Source organism: Ursus americanus, chromosome X (assembly GCF_024610735.1).
Source record: "Ursus americanus isolate L20-20 chromosome X, mUrsAme1.1.p, whole genome shotgun sequence".
NCBI lineage: Eukaryota > Metazoa > Chordata > Mammalia > Carnivora > Ursidae > Ursus > Ursus americanus.
Genome location: NC_142164.1, coordinates 58711734 through 58732328, shown reverse-complemented (window position 1 = coordinate 58732328; position 20595 = coordinate 58711734). Strand labels below are relative to the sequence as shown.

Genomic DNA, 20595 nt, shown 5'->3' with positions numbered 1-20595 from the left:
TCTCAAGAGACAGAATAGAAAATGCACAGCCACTGGCTTTATCCCTACAGAATTCAGAATTCCATTTTTTGCTTAAAGGTTGAAGCAGCCCCCAATTCCCTGGCAAAGTGTTCAATGAAGGCAGATGGGATTATTCACATATAATTAAACAGTTCCATGTCACAAATTAGCTATGTATTTCCAAGATATTCCCAGCTAAGAGGTCATTCTACCTAAAATGTCATTAGTTGAAGATCAAAGTCAAACTGGTCATGTCTGTGCCTAGCTCCTATATTTTTGCTTTTTAATGAATATGACACTTATGCTTCATTGGAGGTCTGTAGTCTCATAAATTCTGAATTAGTTTGATTTGATCAGGGAAGGGAGAAGATTCTCTCCATTTTAACCTAAATCTGTCAAGTTTAGGTAAGATATGCCTAAGTTTATCATATAGAATGAAATCTAAAATTTATACATCTATATATACCATAACCATCAATAAATACACATTTTGGAGTGAAAACCATAGTCAGTATTAGATCCCTCATCCCATTTAAAATCATTAACAATCACCACATTTCTTCCAAAGAAGCTGCCAAAGAGCCAGAAGAATGGGCAGAGGAGAAGTATTATAAAATAAGAGAAAATATTTTTCCAAGTGTAAGAGACCATGATTGCTCTTAATTAATCTTTAAAAATATTTTTGTCTTAAATCATAACAACCAAAAGTATATTCCAACATAGCATAGCTTATGAAACAAAGATTTTCATAGAGGAAATATGTTGGAACTTGTGTAATCTGACTAAAACTCAAAAGACCAAGTAAGGTTGCTGAATGAAGTCTCAGTGGGTACAGACATACTGTGCAGTTAATGTTTTCCACTCCGCTACAGTAACTTTAGATTTATAGAAACAAATAAACATGTACGCAGATGCCACAAAGAACACACTTGGAAACACGTGTTGATTTAAAAGACAAAAACATAGGGGCGCCTGGGTGTCTCAGTCGGTTAAGCATTTGATTCTTGGTTTTGGCTTAGGTCATGATCTCAGGGTCTTGAGATCGAGTCCTGTCGGGCTCCCCACTCAGTGGGGAGTCTGCTTCTCTTCCTCTCCCTCTGCCCCTACCCCCTGCTCGTGTCTCTCTCACTCTAAACAAAATAAATAATCTTTAAAAAAAAAACCTTGAAAAAACAAACCAAAAAACCCCCACAAAAAACAAAACAAAAACAACTAAAAAAATCAAAGATAAAAAGAGAGTGAGAAGAGTTGGAAAACAGCCTTACAAATTATAAAAGTTTCCTTTACAGTATGGAAATTTTAAAAATTAAAACAATGCAAAAACAACCAGTGTATGTCTTTTAAGAGACTACTAGGTCTACCTCAGAAAGAGATGGATCTTGTCTTTCTGGAGCAACTGACTCTGACGATTCTCCCTCTTGCTCTTGATGGCCCTATTAGGGTAAAGAGGATATATTGTATTTCCAGACTACTACAACAAAGTATCAAGATTTGCAATGCAATTATGATTTAAAGCTTGAAGTTCCATAAACAGGAATTAGTTTTTTACTGACTGTACTTTAAGATGAAGGAATTCTACATTCACCATTGTCCTCTACTATAAGAAACACAAGACTCATTTATTCTACTCAAACTCCCTACAAACAAAATGAGCTTTGTTGAACATAATTTTGTTTTTTATTTGAATATTTTTTCCCAACTAAAACCTGTGTATGCAGAAAATATTTATGTTCACTAATTTCAGAGGTTGGTCTGAAGCATTTCTGAAATACTGCTGTAACTTTTCTCTGAAAAAGTTGATAGATTTGCTATCTATACTAAATGGTTATTCAACACATAAATAGATAAACTCCTAAAAAAAGAATCCTATAATCTAAGTTCTCATGTTTTCATCTTTGATGAAAAGTAATATGGCATACATTGATTACTCTAAGTGATCAATCATCATGTGTTATTGGATAACACATTTAGTATAAATTAAACAGGGCTGACATGTTACAAGGGGTCTCCAGTGAGTAGAAATGTATTAGAAGTTTATAAAATTTATTAAACAAATATCCAAAATGAAAGCAGGAAGGACTGCAAGGGTATTTAGATTCAAATTTGGTTCACAACTATATAATTAACACACAAAGTACATGACCGGAATTTCAGTCATAATTAATCAAACTACCCACCTTCACAATTAAAAGATATTATACCAAAAAAGGAAGAAAGAGGAAGAAAGGAGGGAGGTAGGGAGGGATAGAGGAAGGGAGGAAGGAAAGAAGAAAGAAAGGAAAGAAGGGGAAAAGCAGCTTTTAACTAGATTTTAGCATGTACATTTGTGGGAAATTACATATTGGAAATGATTTAAACAAGTGTATGTTTACTGGGTAAGAAAGATGATCAGCTGGCTGTCGAAATGGCTCTGAGTCTTCGCGTTCATAAATGAGGCTCAACAGTTCTTTGCATTGTTTTCTCCAAGCATCAGGATTACACTTTAAAGACTGTCTTCTGCCTCGGCATTTGACCTGTAGATTTTAATAGAATTATATATAAAAGCTCTTTCCTTAACTATTCATTGATTTTCTCCTGTTTTCAAATGTTAATATAGCTACATAACATAGAGGAGCTGCTATTTAAGTTTCTCAGTTTAGACATCATTCTCCCTGACAAAAATATATATAATAAAAACTAGACAGTATATTCATGGAAATAGCAAGAATTCTAGTATTCTGAATTTTCATTTTAAGAAAATCTGAACCACAAATAAAATACAGAGGAACATTTTTTTTTCTCTACAAGGTTAATAATCTTAATGTCTTAATATTTGCTGGTAGTTAAGTATGCTTGACAATGGCATCATAATTTTCTCAAAACTCAAATATATATAATGCATATTTATATATTTATATATTATGTATTTATTAATTGTGTGTGTATGTGTGTGTGTGTGTGTGTGTATGTATGTACATATATCTCCCCTGTTGTGTAGGATATATATATATCCTTTGTTGTCACGGTACATTCTAGCCCTTACCATTTGATGCCTTTTTATATGATTTCTTTCAGTATTTCAAAGAAAATTTTCCTTATATAAAACAAGTATTTGTCTAATTACCTTGGAGAGGAAGTGTACAGAACAGAATTAACATAACAGACAGATCTGAGGCTGCTATCTTTACCAGGGCTTGCTTATAAGGTTGGCCTTTGGTTGTCATTCTGGATACTTGGCACTTGAACCATTTTCTAAATACTAAAGGTGGTTTACTATGCCTACACTGTTTGTACAAACAATGTGATTTGTACTGAACGCCTGCTTTCCTGTACTTTTCCTATGCTTTCTGGCTTTCTGGGAGTCTGGAATCTTGGCATGTGCTAATCAGATGGTGTCTATATAACCAGTTCCCAATAAATTCCTTGGGGTCTGAGCCTCTAATCACATATATATATTGCTACATTTTCAATGTAGGGGAAGAGTGTGCTCTGTATGGCCTTTCAAAGAAGGGAGAAAGCATAAAGAAGCCTACACATGGATTCCTCCAGACTCTGCCTGTGTTTATTTCCCTGTGATCCAGCTGTATATCCTTTTTATGTCACTGTAATAAACCTTAGCAATGAATCACAAGTATATATACTGAGTTCTGTGAATCTTTATAGCAATTCTCCAAATGGGTGGAGTTGGTCTTAGGGATGCCTGACACAGGAAACCTGAATTTTTTTCTTCTCAGCAGGTTATTTGATTCACTCACCCTTCTTCCAGATGAAGTACCAGGGCCATCTGAATCTAAATCAACCAATTCCGTATCCTAAAATTAAAAGGGAAGATGAGGAAAGATGTTAAGTTATATTCAAAGTCTTACTGAATTGATTAACATTTACAAAGAAATGGCAAATACAATCACAATTAACTCCCTTATTGGAACAGGCAGCAGGCTGAACAAAGTTTGAAGGTACAATTACTCCAAACTTTGCCTGTACATTAGATACAGACTGAAAAATATATTGGGAGAGGAAGAGTAAACAAGGTCTCTCTTTAAATCAGAATAGGAAATGAAGAAAAAAAGTATAGTGACTAGTATCTAAAGTTGTACCTAATGTTAATATTAAAAAAAACTTATTCTATATGACATGATACTTCAATGTATTATAATCATGAATTACTCATGATTAATCTTTCACTATTTCAAGAAATACATCTATATTCTATACGGAAATATGAATGTTTATAAAAACTTAAGATTCAGTTAAGTATCCCTCTGAGCAATAGCTTTTTAATACAAAGAGGCAAGGCCCACACACCATTATTCACCTGGTGGTGGTAAAGCACATAGGTAGTTTCTAGGAGAAAATAAAAGCAGCTCATGAGCTACTGGTACTACTTTCTAATAAAATGAAGTTGAATTACATTTTATTTTAATCTTCTATTTTAACCCAAAGAATGCTATGCTGAGGACAGCAACACCCATTCATCATAAAAATTCTCAATAAACTAGGTGCAGAGGGAACATAGCTCAACATAATAAAGGCCATATATAACAATCCCATAATTAACATCATGATCAATGGTGAAAAACTAAAAGCTTTTCTTCTCAGATCAGGAACAAGACAAGAATACCCACTCTGGCCATTTCTATGTGTGATAGAATTGGAAGCCCTTACCACAGCAATTAGGCAAGAAAAAAAAATACATCCAAATCATAAAAGAAGTAAAACTATGTCTATTAGCAGATGACATGATATTACATATACAAAACCCTAAAGACTCCACCAAAAAAACTGTTAGAACTAATAAATGAATTCACTATAGTTGCAGGATGCTAAATCAATATACAAAAATAAGTTGCATTTCTATACACTGAGGACTATCAGAATGTCAATTTAAGAAAACAATCTCGTTTATAATTGCATCAAAAGAGATAAAATACTGAGGTATAAATTTAACCAAGGAGATGAATGATCTGCACATTAAAAACCACAAGACATTGATGAAAGAAACTGAAGACACCAATAAATAAAGATACTCTGTGGTAATGAATTGGGTGTGTAGATGGCTCAAAGCCATCTACAGATTACGTGAAATCCCTATCAAAATTCCAATAGCATTTTTCACAGAAATAGCAAAAAACAATCCTAAAATTTGTATGGAACCACAAAAAAGACTCCTAATAGACAACACAATCTTGAGAAAGAAAGACAAACCTGGAGGCCTCACACTCCCTGATTTCAAGCTATATTACAAAGCTATAGTAACAGAAACAGTATGGTATTGGCATAAAAAAAAAGATATACAAATCAATGGAACAGAATAGAGAGCCCAGAAATAAACCCACATATGTGTATGGTCAATTAATTTACAACAAAGGAGCCAAGAATATACAATTGGGAAAGGATAGTCTCTTCAATATGTGGTGCTGAGAGAACTGGATATTCACATGCAAAAGAATGAAACTTGACCCATATCTTATACCATACATGAAACTCAACTCAAAATGGATTAAGGACTTGGATGTAAGGCACGAAACCATAAAATGCCTTGGGGGAAAAAAAACACAGGGGGTAAGTACATTGACATTAGTCTTAGCAATGATTTTTTTTGGATTTGACAAAACCCAAAAGCAACAAAAAACAACAGAAGCAGAAGTAAACATGTATCAAACTACAAAGTTTCTGCATAACAAAGGAAACCAACAAAATGAAAAGTCAACCTACAGAATGGGAGAAAGTATTTGCAAATCTTTTATCTGATAAGGGGTTAATAGCCAAAATATATAAAAATCTTATACAACTCAATAATAAAAATAAGATCCAATTAAAAAATGGGCATTGGGGGCGCCTAGGTGGCTCAGCTGGTTAAGTGGCTGCCTTCAGCTCAGGTTATGGTCTCAGGGTCCTGAGATCGAGCCCCACACCAGGCTCCCTGCTCAGTGGGAAGTCTGAAGTTGGCTTCTCTCTCTCCCTCTGTTGCTCCCCCTGCTTGTGCTCTCTCGCTTGCACTCTCTCTCTCAAATAAATAAGTTACCTTAAAAAAAAATAAAAATGGGCATTGGAATTGAATAGATATTTTTACGAAGAAGACATCCAAATGGTCAACAAGTATATGAAAAAGTATTCAATATCACTAATCATCAAGGAAATGCAAATCAAAACCACAATGAGATATCACCTCATATCTATTAGAGTGTATATCATCAAGAAGACAAGAGATAATAAGTATTCCTAAAGATATGGAGAAAAAGGAACCCTTGAGCATTGTTGGTGGGAATGTAAACTGGTATAGCCACTATACAAAACAGTATGGAGTTTCCTCAAAAAAGTAAAGATAGAACTATCATATGATCCTGCAATCCTACTTCTGGGTATTTTTCCAAAGGCAATGAAAACAGGATATCAAAAAGAGAAAGTTGTACTTACATATTCACTGCAACATTATTCACAATAGCCAAGATACGGAAACTACCTAAGTGTCCTCAACATATGAATGGATAAAGAAGATGTGATATATATATATATATACACAATAGAATATTATTCAGTCTTGAGAAAAAAAGGTAAACCTGCCATTTGTGACAACGTGGGTGGACCCTGAGGGCATTATGGTAAGTGAAATAAGCCAGAAAAAAACACAAATACTGCATGGTATCACTTATACAAATGGAATCTTTTTTAAAAAAAGTCAAACTCATAGAAACAGAGAATAGAAAAGTGGTTGCCAGGGGCTGGGTGATAAGAGAAATAAGGAGAGATTGGTAAAAGCAAATTTTCAGCAAAATGAATAAGGTCTGAGGATCTAAGGATCTCATGTAAAACACAGTGACCATAACTCATAACGTTGTATTGTATAATTGAAATTTGCTAAGAGAGTAGAACTTAAATGTTCTCAACAACAACAAAAAAGATAAAGTTGTTGAATTACATTTTACTTTTAATTTTCCATTCTAACACAAGTAGTGCTACTGAGGAGTAATTCTTGCTACATCAAATCCTGAGTCAAAATGTATTTATATGAAAGGAAGAGAAATTATCAGAAACAAGAATGATAAATTTTTCATCAGTTTCAGGAGGATAATATCTAATCAGAATATCTGAGTTTTCCTTATTACATCAATAACATTTAACTCTGATAATATAATGTTATACGGTCAGATACATTTTCAGGAAAGAGTAAAACATGACACTGGGACAGAGAATAAATCAATGGTTGACAGAGGGAAGGGGATGGAGTTGATTAGCAAAATGGGTGAAGGGGAGTGGGAGATACAGGCTTCCAGTTATGGAATGAATAAATCTCAGGAATAAAAGGCACGGCATAGGGAATACAGTCAATAATACTGTAATAGTGTTGTATGATGACAGATGGTAGCTACACTTGTGGTGAACATCGCATAACATGTAAAGAAGTTGAATGACTATGTTGTATGCCTGAAACTAATGTAACACTGTGTCAACTATACTCAAATAAAATAATTAAAAAAAAATAAACAAAAACAAATAAAATGGGCAGAGAACCTTAACAGACATTTTTCCAAAGAAGATATAGATGACTGACCAGTACATGAAAAGGTGCTCAACATCAATAACCATCAGGGAAATGCAAATGAAAACCACAATGAGCTATCACCTCACATTTGTTAGAATGGCTGTTATCAAAAAAAAACAAGAAATAACAAGTGTTGATTAGGATCTGGAGAAAGGGAACACTTGTGCACTACTGGTGGAAATGTAAATCGGTGTAACCTATGGAAAACAGTATGGAGGTTCCTCAAAAAATTAAAAAAAAAAAGAACTAAATTATGATCTAGGAATTCCACTCATAGGTTTTCCAAAGAAAATGAGAACACTAGCTCTAAAAGATATACGTATTACCATAGTCTTTGCAGGATTATTTACAATAGCCAACATATAGAAACAATCTTAAGTGTCTATTAACGGGTAAATGGATAAAGAAAAATGGTAATATATACCTACTGGAATATTATTCAGACATTAAAAGGGAACTTTCCATTTGTGACAAAAATAGACAGACATTGAGAACATTATGCTTAGTGAAATAAGTCAGAGAAAAGCATCTATAATCTCACTTATATATGTGGAATCTAAAAAAATAATTTATAGATACACAGAACAGATTGGTAGTTGACACAGATGGGGAGGACTAGAGTGGGGCGGCCAAAATACATGTAGTGGGTCAAAAGGTATAAGCTTCAGTTGTAAAATAAAGGAGTCTTGGGGACATAATGTACGACATAGTGGCTATAGTTTAATAATACTGTCTTGAATATATGAAAGTGGCTAAGAAAGAACATTTTAAAAGTTATTATCACATGAGAAAAACTATAACTATGTATGGTGACTAGTCTTATTTTGCTGATTCTTTCCTAATATATACAAATACAGAATCATTTGTTATACCTCTGAAACTAATATGTTACGTCAATTATACTTCAAAAAATAAAAAGAGAAAAAAAACATCGGGGATTTACTGTTCTAGATATTAACAGTACAGACAATATAAACACGTAAAATATCTCTATACAATAGTCATATAAAATCTAGCATGTTTGAGTCACTCATCCTTAGGGCAATTTGTTTTCCACTAAAGATTTATGAATTATCACATTCCATTATCACACTTTGTTTCATCCTCTTCTTCGTTTTTCTTCCTCTTCTTTGGCTTCTGTCCATCATAGCTTTCAATCAAAAATGGTTTTATGTAAACTGGGAATATGGCTAGGTAGGGAAATTAGATATGTGAAGGTCTGCTGGTAATACTAATTTGATTTCATTAAGAAAAACTGGCTTAAGTTTGCAAATTTCCATAAAGGAAATTAAACAGCAATTTCATAAAACTACTACAAATGTACTTTGAAACCTAAAAACTTTAAAATACTTTAATATTTTGTACATATTGCATAGAAAATGAATCCTTATTAAAATTTCTTAGTGCTTTGTCTTGTTTTTAAGGCTGGAAAATGAAGTGTTGATTTCTCATCACTGAAACTCACTGAGTCAAACAGGATAACTGGCCACCTGTCTCTGACTAAAAATTGTAGTACCACCATATTTCTAGTATATACCATCTAAATACAGGTTAAAGAGTTTAATATAAAAAGATGCAGGTGCTCAGCCAGCTTTTAGAAATCAGCTTCAACGCTTATAGCCAGTTATAACACACACAATACTTACTGTACTTCAAAAAACAGAAAAGGAATTCATGCCTATTAATCATGCTGTGATTCTCACCTCCTCTGCATCAGTACTGTTTAGTTCTTCTGCTTTAATTTTATTATAAGTATCCAGTATATCAGTGCAGCTCTGATCCCTAAGAAACAAGAAAGTCAAAATACATTTCAATATATCTTTTTTTAAATCAGAAATCAGCTCTTGTGGAAGATAAAGCTGCTTCTTACCCAATAAATCGAAGTAAGACATCGGTTACAATTTTGGCTGCTTTAACTATAGGACTGTCTGGCTCATTGAAAGTCCTAGCATTATGCTCAATGTAGCGTACCTCCCACATTAATGCTGATATTCTCCTATGAAAGAAAAACATACCCTGTTACTCTAGGTTGATACATTTAAAGTCTATTCTAAGAATATACAACATAGAACAACTAGGCACTCGATCATGAGTATGTCAAAGGTGTTCTACTATCTGTATGTGACTTAATGTATGTGTATAACGGATGTGCACTAATAAAGGTATATAGTTTCAGTATTTGAAGCAGAGGTAAGAATGAAGAACCACTGGACTTCATATTAAAAAGAACTGACCCAGGACATTATGGGTAAATAGTGATTTAACCAAATAAGTATAAACATAAATGAACAGTGTTTTGAGAAAGTCAAAAGAATGTTCAGTTTTCAGGGAAAGAAATGAGAAGATCAAGAAAAAAAAGAAACCAGGTTTTAGAAAAGGACAGATTTTTATTTAGTTACTTTTATGGTATACATTATTAAATGAAATTATAAGTAATGTTATAAAATACACCCAACTGGTTGTATTTATAACCAGTTCATGTTGGAATAACTACGATTAGGACACAGTAGACTTTGGGGTGAGAGAGGTACCAAAAGCTGCCCTCTACTGCTCTCTCATAATTACCTCACTCCCAACTGAAACCAAGAAAAAAATAACTTGGCTCTTTATCTAAACACACTTTGGGGCTGGTAATTAAATCTAACTGCTGCCTAATTCCTCAACAGGGGATTTAATCATGCTCCAAGTTTCTGTAGCACCTTAATTATGATGAATCCACAAACTATTTAATCTGCCTTTAATTAAACTAAAGTTAACTGTAGTTTTCGTTTCACATGAGAGCTGTGCTACTCAAAATTTCTTCCCTGTCCTTTATTCCATACTCCTTCTAACCCTGGAAGACTGAGAATCTATTGAATAAAGGGAAATTAGTGTTCCAAATTTTTAGAAGAAATTTTGAAGTGGGTATACTGAATGATTATTTTACACTATGAAAATACAGATCTCACTGTATCATTATGCAAGAAGAAAAACAAAAGATGTAAAGCTATGAACTTTATAGTAAATAATAAAACTAAACAGACCTGTAAAAGCGATTTTCAAGTCTCCGCCTAATGGTGTTGAGGTCAGTTGGATAAGCAACTACAGTACAATACAAGGGATAGGCACTGAGATCCACTGGAACAGCAAAAGGACTGGCAAAATCTATAATATTACCAAAATAAAAAAAGGTAGTTATAAAAGACATTAATATTTCATATTAACAAACAAAAACTCATATATAAATAAGGGAGGGCAGTATACTATATTACTAAAATGATAATGATTCAATTATGCAAATATAAGATGAATATTGTTAAAACGTCATTCTCTTTATTTGGACACAGTATCTATGAATCATGCATGACGCACTGGTTCAAATCAGGTGAAATGAGACTAATTAAAGGAGAACAGGGTTTAACTTCAAACTGATGTCTTTTCTAGATAAATGCCAAACGGCTCAAGTGATACATTTTAGATAATATAGCTTAGGCATATAAGTAAAATATATTACTCTTCTACTGTCTACCAAAAAACTCATCCAAAGTCAGGCTCAGGAAATACCTGGAGAGCCAAAGTGACTCAAGAAAGGAAAAGATAATTATATACCTTCTTTCACTATCCTAAGCCCCCAGAGAATAGAAAACATTTATCAGTCATTACATTGGCCAAACATATCAAAATACTGATGTTAAACTAGAATCACTTGATTAAAAGTGCCTCTTAAGTTAAAAGCATACAGTGAAAAAGTGTATTTCCTTTTGTAGAACTTAAAATTTTGCTGGTTTTCCTTGTTCCTTCCTAATATTCTTTCACATCCACCATACCCAGGGCAAGAAGGTGGTTGATGCCCTGAATAACCCGTTCACATTCCTCATCTCTGGAATGAGCCCCCCACTCTCCTTCCTGGGGTTTGTATAGCAAAGCAGTCAGTTCCTCCTGGGACACAGGGACACCAGCACCAACTTCATCTGGAAAGGCAGCTATGTAGAAGATGAAAAATCAGAAATCATTAGTTTCCAATATTATGCTATCGACATTTTTCTTTTAGAATTATAATTCATTTTTAAAAGCATATTTACTTCCTTCTGGAATTGGCTCCATATCCCAGGGGCTCATCTTTTCTCTCTCATTATTGTCCCAGCTATTAAAAAAATAACAAGATACTAATCAAATTCACATGACAATTTATATACTAGCATAATTTGCATGACTTCTTGGGGTAAAATTTGGAAAAGGGCAACACAGTTTTCCTTAGAGTACAATTTCATCTACATAAAGATAATAATAAACCTTTAATAGAGAAAACAAAAAAAATTAGAGAAAATTAGAAAATAGTCCACCAATATGAAATATAGAGAGCAGTAAGCTTACACTTAGTTTTACTTGGCTTTTAAAAAAAAATTCAATCCAGCATGTATTCAATATTAAGCCAGGATACAGAATGAAAAGATCTCTTTGGAAAATTCCTTTCGGGTTAAAAAAGTCGATTTGATAGATCGATTCTTTCTGTAGGATAATCTACTTTATCCTAATAGCCTAAGTATTACAGCACCTCCAAAATTTTATTATTCCCTTTTCATCAGCAATATGGAGACTAAAAGTCAATCTTCACAGAATAAACCTTTATCATTCTTAAGAAGAAAACTTCATTTATTAGGAATCTTACAATGCTGGTATTTAATGAAGAACTAAAGTAAATGTTGTAGACAAATAGTACGTTCAAACATAATACCTCTGCTTAGAATTCATACCATTAAATAAAAGACTGGGTACTAGTATTTATTGCTATATTCCTGCTATAACAATTACTTTATTTTATTTTATTTTTTTAAATTTTTTATTATGTTATGTTAGTCCCCATACAGTACATCCTTCGTTTTTGATGTAGTGTTCCAAGATAACAATTACTTTAAACACTGAATTAATTTCAGTATTCTTCGTGAAATAATAGTTGCAATTCTTGTTTAAAACAGACATATTTAAAAGAAAATACAGGCATAAGAGAGGTAGAAATAAGTCTCCGGTTCCTGCTTTGTTTTAGCATGCATATTGGACCAAGAGGTTTATCATCAAATTCCTTCCTTACAGGTACTATGATTACTACTTCACAGGTCAGATAAAGATACGTCAAATGAACAAGGTATTATTCCTAGTAGGGTTTATAGAAAGTCCATATAGTACTACAGTATTATATCAGGCATAAAATACCATAACTGTACTTACTGAACACTGTAACACTGGAAAGAACTATCAGGATACTCTGGTTGAAAAGGCTGCTGACTCTCCACAGTCCCAAACCACCAGGCGTCATCTATTATACTGCGGAATCTATCACCTATAATGTTTTTAGAAATTCTTAAAAGGATGTTTTTGAGAATAGCTTTGTTCACATTCTAAATTGCTACTTTGTGTTGGACACAGAAGTAGCATTGTATCTAGCATTATTAGAGGTTTCAATCTGAGTTTCCCAGATAAGAAAATTTTACATTTTACCTTCATTAAGGATTTTAATTTCCAGGTACTGGTAATCTTTCTGAAATGAATCAAATATGTCCCTGTCTTCTTAAATAAATGCTACCATGTATAATCTTTTATCAATTATTTAGGATTATCATTAGGCTTACTTTTTCTTGTATTATACATGTTGCTGCATTTGTTTCTTTTCCTTTTCACTTTCAGCTTTTTGCCTTTAAAAATCTCTTCATACTAATTTTCTGCCTCTAAAGGGTTAAGGATTATAAAGCCAAACCACTGTGAACAAAAATTTTCTCCCACACAAAAAAGGAGAATTTAAAAGAACTAATAGCAAACATTTACATAGTATAAATTTCAAGTACTAGGTACCATTTTAAGTGTTTCCTATATATCATCTCATTTATTGCTCACATCAACCTTGTAGGTGTGTTTTGATATGACTCCCACTATAAAGATAATGGCGGTGGGACACAGAGAGATTAAAAACTTGCCCAAGATCAAATAGCTAGTGAGGAGGTAAGGAAGGGAGAGAGGTGGGAGTGAGGGGGAGAGGAAGGGAAAAGGGGTAGAAAGAGGTAGAGGTACAGAGAGAAACAGAGAGAGACAGAGAAAGACAAGAGTGACAGACAGACAAAGAGGGAGAAAAAGAGAAAGAAAGAAAACCACAATCAGTAATGGTCTGCTTAAGAGGCCAAGTGTTAAGTATTTTATATTAGGGCAACTGACATTTGATGATTTTCTTTGTAATTCACATTTGTATTCTACCAGATTAGATATTTGCAGAAAGTTTAGAGGTTATGTGACACATACAATGTGCATAATGTCACCTAAACATAACTGAGAAGGAAAATTTAATTTGATCTTTCTAATTTGGCTAACAGCTTTTACCAACTGCATGTCAAACTAGTTTATGTCTATTAAATTGGAGTTAAAAAGTTACTTATTCTATTTCAAAATTAATAGTTATTAAGTGAGAATTTTATACTTACCTATCTGCCAGTTCCTTTCTTTGGCTTCATTATAAAACTGATGTAGCACAAGGAAGTCAATGACATCTGGCATGTCATGATACCTACACAAAAAATAAAGCACATATTACTCAATATACAAATATAGCAGTGTATGTCACTAAATATCCAGAGATATATGTTTAATATGGAGCCATTTAAAAACTGTTGCAAGCCTCAAGGTTTTTGCAAATGGCTATAATTAAACTCCATCTGCCTTTATTTGTTTGGGAGTCTCCTGCCTACTACTATATTACTTCAAAAAATAAAGACACCAATGAAGATCTTTAAAGCTTAGTATAAGGTATTTTATATTAAGTCCTCTTTAAGAAAAGTATGAATTTATGTTCTTTCATCTCCTCAGATTTCAAACTTTAAGAAATGAGCCAGTGATTAACTATTTCTATTATTATTATTATTTTTTTAAGATTTTATTTATTCATTGTACAGAGATAGAGACAGCCAGCGAGAGAGGGAACACAAGCAGGGGGAGTGGGAGAGGAAGAAGCAGGCTCATAGCGGAGGAGCCTGATGTGGGGCTCGATCCCGTAACGCCGGGATCATGCCCTGAGCCGAAGGCAGACGCTCAACCGCTGTGCCACCCAGGCGCCCCTATTTCTATTATTATTAACAGAAATAAAAGCAACTACCATGTCTCAACCACACTGTTAGGCATTTATAAAGATTTTTCTTTTAATTCATCACAACAATCTTGAGAAGTTATTAACATTTACATTTTGCAGAGGAAGGCATAAATTCAGAGAGGTTAAGTAACTTGCTCATGGATACATATATATACATATATATCCAATTGACCCTTGAACAATATGGGTTTGAACTGTGCAGGTCCACTTATATACAGATTTTTTTCAATAAATATAGTATTGTAAATGTATTTTCTCTCCCTTATGATTTTCTTAACATTTTATTTTCTCTACCTTACTTTATCGTAAGAATACTAAATATAATACATAAAACATACAAAATACGTATTAGTCAAAAGTTTATGTGATCAGTGAGGCTTCTGCTCAACAGTGGGCTATTAGTTCAGTTTCTGGGGAGTCAAAAGCTATATATATGCAGATTTTCAACTGTGAGGGGGGTCAGTGCCCATAACGCCCTACACCGTTCAAGGGTCAACTGTATACATACACACACACACCCATACCCACACATTACATTACATATATATTAACTACACACACATGCATGTTTTATATATATATATATATATATGTATATATATATGTATATACATATATATATACACATATATACACACACACATACACACACACACACTATTACATGGAGAAACAAACCAAAAATTAAACATTAAACCCTGGTCTTCATTTATTTTTTAATTTAATTCAACTAGCCAACATACAGTACATCAGTTTTTGATGTAGTGTTCAATGATTCATTAGTTACGTATAACACCCAGTGCTCATCAGGTCTTCTTTTTTAAAAAATATTTATTATGTTATGTTAGTCACCATACAGTATATCCTTAGTTTTTGATTTAATGTCCATGATTCATTATTTGCATATAACACCCAGTGCACCATGCAATAGGTGCCCTCCTTAATACCCATCACTGGCCTATCCCAATTCCCCACCCCCCTCCCCTCTGAAGCCCTCAGTTTATTTCCCAGAGTCCACAGTCTCTCATGGTTCATTCCCCATTCTGTTTACCCCCCTCATTCTTCCCTTACTTGTCCTACCAATCTTCCTATTTCTTATGTTCCATAAATGAGTGAAACCATATGATAATTCTTTCTCTGCTTGACTTGTTTCACTTAGCATAATCTCCTCCAGTCCCGTCCATGTTGTTGCAAATGTTGTGTAATCGTTCTTTCTGATGGCTGAGTAATATTCCATTGTATCATCAGGTCTTTAAAACTCTAAAACCTATAGTGCTATAGTATTTTCGTATTTTCTCTCCCAGTAAGCCTTGTACTCTACAGAATACATGACAACTAAGGAATCATTGAACTTTACATCAGAAACCAGGGATGTACTGTATGGTGACTAACATAGCATAATAAAAAAATATTAAAAAAAAAGACCTGATGAGCACTGGTGTTATACGTAACTAATGAAAAAACCCTCCTCCCCAAATTGCTTTATAATATTTCTAAGTGAAGCTATGAAATAAGCACAAAATCTGATAGAGACTTGATAAAGAGCAATGCACAGTGCAGGAGAAACTCTATGTTGAGAAAAAATTACATGAGAAAACAGAGGGGGCAAATCTTTTCTAATTAGTACTTTTGGCCCACAGAGAAAAGCAGCTTATTTTATTTAGAATTTTTTTTTTTTTTAGTATTTGTGGGTTAAAAAAAGAGACTTAAAACACAAGTAAGTAAGAAAAAGGCAGACAACTCAATGAAAAAGTGGGCAAATTACTTAGACTCCACATGAAAGAGGATATTCAAAGGACCAGAAAACATATGAAAGCATGCTCACTACTACTGGTTACCACACTCTGTGGCACTGCCATATACCCACCAGGATAGCTAACATGAAAACAATTCATAGCAAATGCTGGTGACCCCGAGGACTACTACGGGGGGATGTATTATGACACCACCGTTTGGTAACACTGTGTGGTGGCATGAACTAAGCTGAGCTGGTGCATACTCCAGGACCCAGCAACCTCCCTCCCGGAGGGGACAGCCCACAGAACTGCTTACATTTGTGCACCAAAAGACATGTTCTATAATGTGTACAGCTGCCCCACTTGTCCTAGCCAAAACCTGGAAACTGCCCAAATACCCACCAATGGTAGAATGGATAAACTGTGGAATATTCTGTAAATAAAATACTATAAAACAAAACAAACAACAACAACAACAAAAAGAATACATGACAGGGATTAAAACACACAGACACACAGACACAACCAGAGATAGCTACTCACTTAATGGAAAAAGATTCTCCGGTCATTTTGCCTGAAATGGGGTCCAGAAATGCAAGCTTCAAGCAACATAGTGTAGGTGGTCCAACCTCATATTTGATTCCTACAATCTTAACAAATTCTTGTTCCTATTCATGGAGAATACCAATAAATTATTACTTTCATAATTGCCTAACATTTGCATATTATTTCACTACTTTTCGAACAACTAAAAATTTCCTGAATACCCACCAAATATTAAGCATTCCACTAAGTGCTAAAGGCAATAAGACATGGTTCTTGACCCTTTATAGCAGGCTGTAGTACACTGCAGGTCTCTAAACCAAGGATAAGCAACAGAATTCCAGTGAGAACATTTTTAAAATTCATATTCTTAAACCCTACTCCTATAGAACTGAATTCAGTAGGTCTGGGGTACAAGCTTAGTCATACATATTTTGAAAGAACTCCCCAGGGGAATTAAGAATCAAATAGCTAGTGAGGAGGTAAGGAAGGGAGAGAGAAGGGAGAGAGGGGGAGAGGAAGAGAAAAGGGGTAGAAAGAGGTAGAGGTACAGAGAAACAGAGAGAGACAGAGACAGAGAAAGACAAGAGTGACAGACAAAGAGGGAGGAAAAGAGAAAGAAAGAAAACCATAATCAGTAATGGTCTGCTTAAGAGGCCAAGTGTTTAAGTATTTTATATTAGGGCAACTGACATTTGATGATTGTTAAGATTCTTAGTTAAGAATCACTCCTCCAGCAGAAAAACAGTATGTAAGTAGGCAAGTAGACATGTATGTATATATCTGCAGAAAGGACTTACATTTGGGGAAAGCACTTACATTTTTCTAACGCCCACAATATTATTTTACAAACCACCCTTATAATTGATTATTAGTAACACTTAACAGATGACAAAACCGAGCCTCATGCGTAGTGACTTGCTTAAAGTTATACACTTGGGTGTGTGTATATATATCAGATCTGGATTGAAAGTCAGGTCATATTCCAAAACCCAGACTCTTGCACCCACATATATGCTGCCTCCTACAATTTCCTAGAGCCACAGGGTTAGAATTTAAAAAATAAAAAAAATATGTCTTATTCATTCCTTGATTCTAAAAAAAGACCAAAAAAAAAAAAAAACCCCCCAAAAAACCAAAAAAGACCCACAACTCAACTTTCACCTGATTCAGAATAGATGGCAGCATCACAATCTACCAGGAGATGACTGTGTAAAGCTGATTTGATAAGATACTTTGGTACCTTACAATCTTAATATAATATTTTACAAGTGTCTAAATCTTTATTTCAATAAACATACATGCTTTCATGTATCCTTCCTGCTAAACACCATCACACAACAATCCTTCATTTACCTGGAAACCATTGTAAAATTGCTCTTTAGTCTCTTGTTCTCCAACTTGGAAAAATAAAAGAAGAAAACACCCATAAACCTAACTAGAAATGATGGTATATGTATCCTTATGTCTGTTTGTTTGTATGTATCTATGTACATATGAAAGAATGAGTGAATATGCATTTACAGTCAGAAAAAAATCCTCTAAAAATAAACATGTTTATTTTACTTAATACCATGTAGCTATAAGGTAATATATCAAAATAGGTAATCCATAAAGCACCACAAAGTTCTGAGTTTCTTGGGATTTATGATATTTACTAATATCTTAAAGTCACTGGCACCTCAAGGGTGTCTGTAGTTCACACAGTCAGTTTATAGAGCCTCCAGAATGTACAAAGCTGCTGAAGAAAATATCCACACCAGGGGAACTACTGTTTTGCTCTAAATATAGAAAGGTATATACACTAGACTACTTGAAGCTTGAAGGAAATTAGGTCAGATAATCAAGAAAACAGCGTACAAATTTCAGGAAACATAAAATATGACCCATAACACTCAATTGTACAAGAGTACGGTACATCACCTTATCTTAGACACACAATACAGTGAAATATTATGAAAAAGAAAAATCATAAAAGCAAATAACTTAATTCCAAAGTTATTTCAATTGCACACTTATGAATATGTCAAATTTACCCTGAGATCCATTTTATTCCATGGCTGTTTTTGTAAATTAAGGCTGTATATTTTTGACTTCCTTACAGCCCGCACATAAGCTTCATGTCCTTGCCTGAAGTAGATAAGCTAAAACAAAAAACATAAAGTATTAAACAGCAGCATCCTATTTAACAATTCTATATATCCCAACATATACTCTTACAAATGTCTTCTGTTTAAAACAAACATAATTATAATTTAAAAAAAATATATAATAAAGGTATTTGTCACCATCAAAAAATGTAATTCAGTATTCATAACTGTGTTGCCCAGCACTAAGTACTGTATAATATAAATACATACTGTACACACAATCCTTTTCCCCCTAACTGCTTCATAAATTTCTGAAGAAACAGGGATCAATGACAAATGTATACAAAACTGGTCATATTTTAAAGTACTACATTTCAAACTGTAATTAACATTCTAAATATCAACATTTTGATAGCCTACACATTTTGTGTATATATATATATATATATATACACACACACACACTATATATATATATATATATATATATATATATATATATATATATATAAAACCACAAGCTACTAAATAGAGTAATTTCCAAATAGATTAGAATTTTTATTTTGTAAGAATTAACATCAGAACTGGCATAGTATGGAAAGAAAATGAATTCAAGTGCTTAGTCAACACCCTTCACCTCCTTAGGACAGCATTCACCACCATATTGATTCATTAAAAGAGGTTTCTTGTTCTCAATAATTTTAAAGTGGTAGTAGAGATAATAAAATTAAGAAAATGTAACATTAAAAAAACATACTGAGATTCAAAAACTACACTGACATACTCTACCAATCAATGGTGTCTAAGTCAGAATTTTTAATACCTAAAGATACAAGTAGAACACTAAAATGATTTAAATACTAGTATATAAACATAATTATAAGGGTAAAATATCAATAATAAACATGTTATTCAGATATCATTTATTATATGCTTATTCTTATATCAACTAATATTGATTGAACATGTGTGTACAAGGCACCAGGTGCCATGGTTAATATATCAAAATAAAATCCTTTCCCTCAGGGATATGGGCAGACATGCAAGTATAACATAAGGCAGATTATACTAAGTATCATAAGAAATGAATAATTTAGGTGTGAAATCTCAGGAGGAAAGAGTGGTAGCCAAATGGAAAGCAGGGATAACATCCAGGAAACGTTGGCATTTAAATTAGACTTCGGCGAATGAGCATTTTCAAAGGCAATGATCTGTGGGCATGGCCATTCCAGGCAAAATCCTGAGGGCTTAACATTTAAAGTAAAAAGTAATGCTGTCATTAAGAGCTGATTTTATTTAAAAAGTATGAGTTTTATGAGTTCTTTAAAAACATTATTTATGTATTTCACTGTTTCACTTATTTTTTTTAAAGATTTTATTTATTTATTTGACAGAGATAGAGACAGCCAGTGAGAGAGGGAGCACAAACAGGGGGAGTGGGAGAGGAAGAAGCAGGCTCACAGCAGAGGAGCCTGATGTGGGGCTCGATCCCATAACGCCAGGATCACGCCCTGAGCTGAAGGCAGACGCTTAACCGCTGTGCCACCCAGGCGCCCCCACTGTTTCACTTATATACCTCCTCCATTACCTGAACAA

At 33.7% G+C, this 20595-nt stretch overlaps 1 protein-coding gene across 2 annotated transcripts in view; it reads right to left on the bottom strand.

Annotated features, from left to right (window-relative positions):
* The window catches only part of BRWD3 (bromodomain and WD repeat domain containing 3), a 212246-nt gene that overhangs the window by 29145 nt on the left and 162506 nt on the right, over window positions 1-20595 (bottom strand). For both annotated transcript variants that reach the window (XM_087859782.1, XM_087859783.1), the window contains 12 exons: window positions 18946-19053; window positions 16910-17034; window positions 13969-14051; window positions 12728-12839; window positions 11584-11645; window positions 11329-11484; window positions 10546-10666; window positions 9393-9518; window positions 9226-9304; window positions 3735-3791; window positions 2373-2513; window positions 1362-1433 (listed from right to left, as the gene is read on the bottom strand). In XM_087859782.1, the coding sequence (XP_087715908.1) occupies window positions 1362-1433; window positions 2373-2513; window positions 3735-3791; window positions 9226-9304; window positions 9393-9518; window positions 10546-10666; window positions 11329-11484; window positions 11584-11645; window positions 12728-12839; window positions 13969-14051; window positions 16910-17034; window positions 18946-19053 (1242 nt within the window). The remainder of the gene's footprint in view (window positions 1-1361; window positions 1434-2372; window positions 2514-3734; window positions 3792-9225; window positions 9305-9392; window positions 9519-10545; window positions 10667-11328; window positions 11485-11583; window positions 11646-12727; window positions 12840-13968; window positions 14052-16909; window positions 17035-18945; window positions 19054-20595) is intronic.